The sequence below is a fragment of the Choristoneura fumiferana genome, chromosome 23 (genome assembly GCF_025370935.1).
Source record: "Choristoneura fumiferana chromosome 23, NRCan_CFum_1, whole genome shotgun sequence".
Lineage (NCBI taxonomy): Eukaryota > Metazoa > Arthropoda > Insecta > Lepidoptera > Tortricidae > Choristoneura > Choristoneura fumiferana.
The window spans coordinates 1,698,615-1,707,794 of record NC_133494.1 but is presented as its reverse complement, the minus strand read 5'-3'; the positions used below and the strand labels follow the sequence as shown (position 1 = coordinate 1,707,794).

Genomic DNA, 9,180 nt, shown 5'->3' with positions numbered 1-9,180 from the left:
ATAATAATAATTACGTAAATTGTATAAATTACCTTACACTGCTATTAACTGTTTAGTTAATTACTTTTTCTACTCTTAATATCCATACTAATATTATAAATGTAAAAGTGTGTGTTTGTCCGCCTTTACATCGAAGCAGTGCGACGGGTCGACGTTATTTTTGGCATAGATATAATTGGCGTGCCAGAGAGTGACATAGGCTACTTTTTATACCGGAAAAATGCCCAGTTCTTGAGGGAACAGCGTGCGATAGCCGAATTCTACGCGTGCGAAGCCGCAGGCAAAAGCTAGTTTTTTAGGGTTCCGTAGCCAAAATGGCAAAAACGGAACCCTTATAGTTTCGCCATGTCGGTCTGTCTGTCTGTTCATCCCCGGCTTATTGCTCAGGGACTATCAATGCTAGAAAGCTGTAATTTTGCACGAATATATATGTAAACTATGCCGACAAAATGGGACCTACAACAAAAAAAATAATTAGATTACCTCCCATAGACGTAAAGTAGGGTGATTTTTGAGTAAATAGCAGCCTAAGGTATAAAATATACCTAAACTTGGAATATTCCGTACAAAATACGAAATCCTTAGAAAAATATTACTTAATTTTTTCGTAATCGCTACGGAACCCTATTTCGGGCGTGTCCGACGCGCTCTTGGCCAGTTTTTTTAAATATAAGTAGTAACGTTTTTGGAATATTTTTTTATGTGATTTAGTAAAAAAAATACCTACCAACTGTACCAACGTCATTGAAAGTTAAATTACTACGCCTAAGTATAAGCTGCTATGTCGCTTACAACTCATTTCCGGTACATAGTGTGAACTAGGTATATGTATGCATGTGGCTCACCTATAGCAATGTGATTTATTTAGAACAACTTATTCAACTAATGAAATAATTTTAGATAAAGACGGATGTGACTAGATTTGTAAATATATAAATAAAAAAGCCAAATACAAAATAAACATGAATTTAATGTTTTAATTCTCCCTTACGTATGAAATACAAAATATCAAATTCGAGTTCAAAATATATGTTGCAAATCACATTACATATCTACTCGTACCTATAGACAGGTGGAACAAACAGCAGATTTACATGTGACACCCTGCAAGGGCAAAATATTGGGTAGGTACCTACATGATGGTCATTTTTTGCATACATCTAAGTAATTGTAATTATATTAGACATACCTATACAACTGTGCAGGATTGTTATAAAATGCCTAAATGTAACCTAACCTAATACAATTTGTAGATTACACGATTAAACATCTGGTCCGATTAAATAGTTTCATCGAAAATTATGCACATTTATCAAATGATCATTAGGTAGGTACTAATTTCATCCAGTATCCTTTAAATTTATATATTTTGATTTTGATGCGCTTACTAATAAGCGCTGATCCGTTGCGGGCGTCGGTCGTGGACAGAATGTGTACGGTCTTCCACTTGCCTTATGTTATATATACCATATTTATAACGTGATGTATTATAGTTAAAAGTATATTGAACTTTCAGGCTACGCCGTGTACTGAACGGAGACAGTCTGTGTCAATTCCGCGACCGACGTCCGCAACTGACAAGAGACCTATAGCTAAATAGACCCAAAGAGGGCGCAAAGTAACGCCTGATTCAATAAATCACATAATTGGTCTCTAATAATTCAACTTCTATCTTATACCTAGTGGCATCCACGAAGACGCGTGATTTTGTCAAAATTAGACATTAATCGACATTTTAATAAGAACCACGGCACGCGTCATCGTGAATGACTCTACCTACACCCTTTTAAATAATTAGGTAATAAACAAAATACGAAGTTAATCAAGTTCCGACGAAAACAGACACCTGACATCAGACGCTGTAAGTATTTGATTTCAGCAAGTTTTAGTAGAACTAGTCTTCTACAAGTATTTTGAAACGTCAGAACAATCAAAGGGTTAATTATGTCATCATCATCCCAGCCTATATACGTCCCACTGCTGGGCACAGGCCTCCTCTCAGAACAACTTCACACACACCATTGAATTGCTTCGCAGGTTTGTGCAGGTTTCCTCACGATGTTTTCCTTCACCGCAAAGCTCGTGGTAAATTTCAAATGTAAAAATTAATTAAATAATAATGGTTAATTATGTATGAAACACATATCTAGCTATTTTACTGCTAGTAGGAGTGCTATGTTTTGTGTATGTGTCTCTATTTGTTTGGCCATTTCGTCAAAACTATTAGAGTGACATAATATTGAAAAATAACGTCCGAAAAAAAATATAGGGCTTATTTGAACTGTAACAATATGGATGCAATGAAAGCTAATAAAATTAGCCTAGTTAATGAAAGTGGTAGTGAAATTCTAGGTACGGCGAGGATCGGCTCTGCAAGACGAAACTCTTCGACTTGAAACTTGCTACGGAAATAGAGTTTCGGTACTTGTACTATTATCTATTCTGTGGTTTGGGTGACAAAGTACAGTCAACAAAAAGTACTCAGCAAAAATCGCTTGTAGTAAAAACATAATTTCAACAAAGTTTTTTTTCATATTTGCCACAGTTCATAAAAAAATATGCTATTAACTTGTCACTGTCACTTCATGTTCGAATTTTGTTTAAAATTCTCAGATAAGAAGGGACTAAAGATCATTGTCCTCGGCAGGGGCAGTACACGCTGTATTTAAACACAACGTCCCAGATAAGAGCAAAATTTCGTATAAAATCGTCTGCCACTTATTTTAATCCGCAACATTTATCCCAAAAGGCTATAAAAGAAAATTTTGTGAAGCATCTGGTTTTATAGGGGACAGCGTCGGCGGACGCGAGAATTACAGATTACACGTTTTACCGACGGTAATTTCTGAAATTACCGTTCAGGGGTAATATTGTGCTGTAATATTAAGCCGCTGAAATTAATAACTGAAGTCGTTGAAGACTCCCCGGCGAGGTACGGCCGGCAGCAGACGGAGCTTCCTATTATTTCGAGTAGGTAGGTATTATTTTTAACTCCTGACGCAAAAAGAGGGATGTTATAAGTTAGATGCCTATATCTGTCTGTCTGTTTGTTTGCTATATTACTATTTTCATGTGTGTTTTCTTTTCTTTTTTTGTTTATTTGTATGTAATTGTGTAAATTTTATTGTATTTGTGTGTCTTACGTATTAGTGAATTATGTCTTCTTTCTTTCTTTCTTTTTACCCGACTGCAAGGAGTGGTATTGTTTTTCGCGCGTATCTTGTATGTAATATTCTTTATTAATTAAAGTTAGTATTTTTTTGTGTAGTGCTCCGAGAAGATGTTCAATCTATACGTCTCACTCACACTCATAATCGACTTTCTTTCCACCCTCCTCACCTCAATTTTGTCACACTCTGTGAAACTTTGGTACGGTACAGTCGAGTTCATAAACTTGTGAGCAAAAATTTGATCTGAACTTGACTCTATTGTTAGCGGCGTAGAAGCGTGTTAAGATATTTTTGATCTAAATTTTGCTAACATGTTTATTAACGCGACTGTACAACTTGGGGATGTTCAAAAAACGAGCCTACTGTTTTCGTAAAATGGCAACGTATCGGTAATTTGACTGATGTTATGGGTGTCTATGAACGGGTGATTGCTTTCCATGAAGTGACCCACTTGCTCGTTTTCCCCCAGTCTTATAAAAAAAAGGTCTGGTTTACGCTAGTGGAATAAAGCATCTGAACATCTTTGCCGACCCTACCCAGAAGCAAATTTAATATCGCAAATGTTCGTAAAAAGAGCGAGCGGAGAGCGCGCGCCCTGTCAAAGCAAGTCTTCACATTTGTTAGGATTTAAAAACATTTAGTTCACTCTGAGTAGACGGGTCTTGAGGGAATGGGACAAATAATTGTCGCAAACTAGGAACAAATTGCCATTTCATTTAATTTACTAACCGTTCAGATCAGGTCAAATAAACAGTAAAATAGTTTAAATTAGACCATCGTGTTCATGTAATCGTGTATAATTCAGACCAGTGGCCACTCTGGCTCCTCTTTATTTTGAATAAGTAATCTCTAACTTAACAAACAATATGGATATAAATTAATCATTAATTCATTCATTCATTACCCACTGGGCAGTCTAGTCTAGACACGAGCCCACTCCGCGACCCAGACAGTAGCGGCGTTAGGGTAGGGCGTGGTGGGGCGACCGCCGCGCCGGACTTAAAGGGGCGCCTGAAGCCTATAAGTATGTTGAACCTTCTAGAAAATTCTTAGTTGGGAGCGAATCCATGTCGGGGCCCCTAGGCAATGCAAATTCTCGGGGCCCCTTTTCCGCCATTCGAAAATCATTAGAGCCTGGCCAAGCTAAGTCTGCAACGGAATAATTTGGCAACACTGTATTTTAACGTCAAATAACGTACATAATATAATATGCGTTACATTTGCAGTGTTACCATATTATTCTCTGCAGAGTTAGCTTGGCCAGGCACTAGCTCTTTTAAAGTTCAATCAAACTTAACTGACAGCACGCTTCGAAAGGATGCATAATTATTTACAATATCATTTTTACTTTATGAACATTTTAAATTTCTTTAATGTGCGCGCGGGGCCCTAGCTGGATGGTTAATGTACAAAGTACAAAGATTCTTTCGGAAAATAAACTGTATAATAAGTAGTTTCCAAGTCCATGAAAATCACGAATTGTGATTTGTGCGGGAATCTAAAGAGCCTATAAGACCTCCGCCTCCGATACGTTAAATAGAAGCTTGGCGGCCCGTTGGTTAATTCCTCTTGCGTTTGAGCTCCATGTCGATGTACCCAGCAACTATTGTCTCCTGCCTCAGTGTCATGTTGCAGTAGATGCGTCCCTTGGTGAAGGGGAAACTCGGCATCGCACTTATGGACAACGTCATGTTCACGAGATGGTAGTCTCCCTGGGGAATGAAAAGAAATGAGTGCAACATTTGAAGTCGTCATTTGATTTGATCGCACGCCGTGGGATACTTAAGACTTAAGTGAGGTACATACTAGCGTCAGCGTTTTTTGAGCAGGTGGGACGGTACGCGTTACATACGGTAAACGTGACGCGTTAAACCGCGAACTGGACGCCAGCGAACAGCGGCGCGTGGGGGTTTTTCTGTTCATTGAAAGGAAGAACAGAAAGAAAGAATAGCTTTGCAGGTGGTTGGACCTTGTGCAAGGTCCGCCCGGATATCTGCCACCATCTTGCTTGCTAATCTTGCCGTGAAGCAGCAGTGCTTGCACTGTTGTGTCGGCGTGGAGAGTAAGACAGCCGGTGAAATTACTGGCACTTGAGGTATCCCATCTTAGGCCTCTAGGGTGGCAACGCATCTGCTATACCCCTGGTGTTGCAGATGTTTATGGGCGGTGGTGATCTCTTACCATCAGGAGATCCACTTGCTCGTTTGCCATCCAGTCGGATAAAAAAAAAAATCCAAAATTCGACACAGCAAAAAAATACAATTAAAAGTAAGAAAACCTTACATACTCCTAAGAGTAAATAATAAGAAGAAAGAAAAGAAACATTGTGCCGAAAGAAGATATTGGTGTCAGCTATATTCTATTTGTATTTGTTTTAACATAATTCAAATGCCAGATGCCAAACTGACGGAACTACTGTTACACAAACTATCGATAGGTACTTTTGCATGTACCTTGTGCTATTATTTGTTGGTTTAAACGTTACGCTATCGAACTGAAAGTCTTATTTGTTTTTTTTTATGTCCCACTGCTGGGGCAAAGGCCTCCCCTTTCCTCCGCCACTCTTCCCTGTCCTGGGCATGCACCTGCCAATCGAGCTGAAAAGCGCTCAGGTCATCCCGCCTTCTCCTCTTGGGATTTATTTGAATTTTAAAATATAATTTATTCAACACCTCTGGCAACTGCGGCCTATTGAAACAACATTGTAAGGGCGTTCATTAAAATAAATTAAGTTAATATAACACAGTGCCTACGCAGTAACTTAACAATTTGAGCTCAAATATTCGAACAATCAGCAGTTTTAATGTGATTTCATTTTTTCAAGCATTATATCTCTGTTGGAAAAAAATAAAATTTAGTTACCGCCTCACAATAGTAGATTGATAACCAAGGGAGGAAAGTGACCCATTTCACCTGAGATATTTAAACGGATGTTCGGCGTTCAACCTCCAGTGTTGTTTAAAAGCTCCTTGGTCACGACGTACATCTAGATGGCCATGCCGAAACGTGAAAAAAAAGTGTCATTGCGTAACTCAATTATCTTCGACTACGTGGCTAATCAAAAAAATTAAAAAAAGATTACTTTCCACCCTAGAGATGAAAACGCAATTTTCCACCCGGCTATCTACCCATGAAAATTAAACTTTCCGAACAGGAGAGATGAAAAGTAAATTGCATTTATTAAACATAACTTTCTAACGATAGGATATACTTCTGGACTCATCATCATCATCATCATCATCTCAGCCGTAGGACGTCCACTGTTGGACATAGGCCTCCCCCACAGACCTCCAGTTGCTTCGGTTGGCAGCGGCCTGCATCCACCGTGAACCTGCGGCTTTAACCAGGTCATCCGTCCATCTTGTTGGTGGACTTCTGAACTATCCTGTAGGTTTTATTTAAGTTAAGATAGTTTAATACGTAGGCGGGATGATAAGTAACTGGCCTTTGCAATTTAAAATTAAAAAAAATTAAAAAAAAAACTATACTATTTTTAAAAGCGTGTCTCTGGCTATCTGCGTTCTAAATTTGAATCGGGTGGTGTGACAATTTAATCGATTTGTTGTCATTTGAAAATATATTCTGTCAATTGATTTCAAAATGGATAGATTTGAACAACGAGCGGTAATTAAGTTTCTGTTTATGAAGAGGATGAAGGGGACAGAAATTTATGAAGAGTTAAACAATGTGTTGGGTGAATGTGCTCTATCTTATGCCGCGGTAAAAAAACTGGGTGGCCGAATTTAAACGCGGCCGTACATGTGTCCAAGATGAAGTCCGCCCCGGACGTCCTAAAAGTGTTACGACTCCAGAAATGGTGACCAAAGTGCATGATTTGGTTTTGGCCGATCGACGATTGAAGTTATCTGAAATAGCTGACACTATAGGTATCTCGAAAGAACGGGTACATCATATCCTAAGTGAAGAATTGCATATGAAGAAGTTATCCGCCCGATGGGTGCCGCGATTGCGCAAGATCAAAAAAGGATTCGGGAGCAAAACTCGAAAGATTGTTTGAACCGTTTTGAGCGTAATAAAGCTTTTTTGCGTCGATTTGTAACAACTGATGAAACATGGGTTCACCATTACACACCAGAATCAAAAATACAATCAAAGCAATGGACCGAATCTGGGTGTTCGGCTCCTAAAAAAGCTATGGCTGTAAAATCAGCGGGGAAGGTGATGGCTTCTGTTTTTTGGGATGCTAGTGGAATTTTGATGATAGATTACCTTCCTAAAGGTCAAACAATTACTGGAGAATATTACGCTAATCTTTTAGATAAACTGCATCAATGCATTCAGGAAAACGACCAAGTTTAGCGAAAAAAAAAATCATCTTCTATCAAGATAACGCTCGAGTTCACACGTGTGTTAAAGCTATGGCAAAAATCAACGAATTAAAGTTTGATTTGCTGCCACACCCACCTTATTCGCCTGACCTAGCACCATCAGACTTCCATCTGTTCCCTAAGCTGAAAACTTTTTGGGTGGACAGAAATTTGCCACAAATGATGAAGTTATAGCCGCTGTAGAGGAGTATTTTGCAGGCCTTCAGAAAAGTCATTTTATGGAGGGCATTAAAGCTTTAGAACGAAGATGGAATAAATGCATAGAACTACACGGAGACTATGTCGAAAAATAAAATCAGATTTATCACGAAAAATTAGTATTTTTTCATAAGGCTAGTTACTTATCATCCTGCCCTCGTAACAATCCTAAAATACTAACAAAAAAAACAATGAAACAGTTGGGATTGGGAGATGAATCATTTGAAATAAATATTTTCGCTGAAAAAAATTAGAGAACCCTGTGACATATTTTCAATTTTTTCATGCAGCCTATTTAGTTCAGGGACCCCAAGTACTTGTCTACTGCCCTGCCTAATGGTTAATCAGGTGGTGTCATACCGGTTTGTGGGGGCAGGATTTGGGCAGGTTCCTCCTGAGAGCTGGTCCAAAGAACATGTCCTTGTACACCAGGTTGCACCACTTGAAGCTCATCTCCAGGAAGCTCCGGCGGTACTGCGAGCTGTAGTACTCGTAGAACCAGAACGATACCTGTCAATGCGTAAACCATGGCGTCTTTACAGTCACCCTTACACCAGCGACATTGGCGGATTAGGGAATACACTAGCTGGCGCGGGTGACGGAACAGCAGGGCTACGTCCCTCTCGCTCTCGTATTAAATAGTATAAGTGTCAGAGGGGCAACAGCAGGGCTACTACGAAACTCGAAACTCGAAGTTCGTATCGTACCGTCCCTCTCGCTCTCGTATTAAATAGTGTGTCAGAGGGACCGCACGACACGAACTTCGTGTTTCGAGTTTCGTAGTAGCCTTGCAGGACACGAACTTCGAGTTTCGAGTTTCGTAGTAGCCCTGCTGGCGCACGCTTGCGGGCGCGGGTTGGCGGGTGCTGGTAAAATCCGTCGCACGCGACGCGTACAGTTAGCGCTGCTCATACTATTTTTAGGGTTCCGGAGCGAAAATGGCAAAAACGGAACCATATAGTTTCGCCATGTCTGTCTGTCTGTCTGTCCGTCCGTCCGCGGCTTTGCTCAGGGACTTTCAATAGAAAGCTGTAATTTTGCACGGATATATATGTGAACTATGCCGACAAAATGGTACAATAAAAAATTCAAAAAAAAATTTTTTGGGGTACCTCCCATAGACTTAAAGTGGGGGTGTTTTTTTTCTCATCCAACCCTATAGTGTGGGTATCGTTGGATAGTTCTTTTAAAACCATTAGAGGTTTGCTAAGACGATTTTTCGATTCAGTGATTTGTTTGCGAAATATTAAACTTTTAAGTGCAAATTTTCATGAAAATCGAGCGTCCCCCTTCCACCACTCTAAAATCTAAACCGGTGGGTGGAAAAATTTGAAAAAATTCAGGATGGTAGTGTATATCAACCTTTCAAGGAAAACTATAACGGCTAAGTTTGCTTGAGAATTATTAGTAGTTTTACTCTTAAATCAGCCTAAGGTATAAAATATACCTAAACTTGGAAGATC

General features: G+C 39.4%; 1 protein-coding gene across 1 annotated transcript in view; it reads right to left on the bottom strand.

Moving 5' to 3' along the window:
* Positions 1–474: 474 nt before the first annotated feature.
* LOC141441131 (uncharacterized) overlaps positions 475–9,180 on the bottom strand; it is a gene marked incomplete in the record, with an annotated part of 23,414 nt that continues 14,708 nt past the window's right edge. The window contains 2 exon segments of the mRNA XM_074105818.1: positions 475–4,882; positions 8,078–8,221. Of these exon segments, the coding sequence (XP_073961919.1) occupies positions 4,730–4,882; positions 8,078–8,221 (297 nt within the window).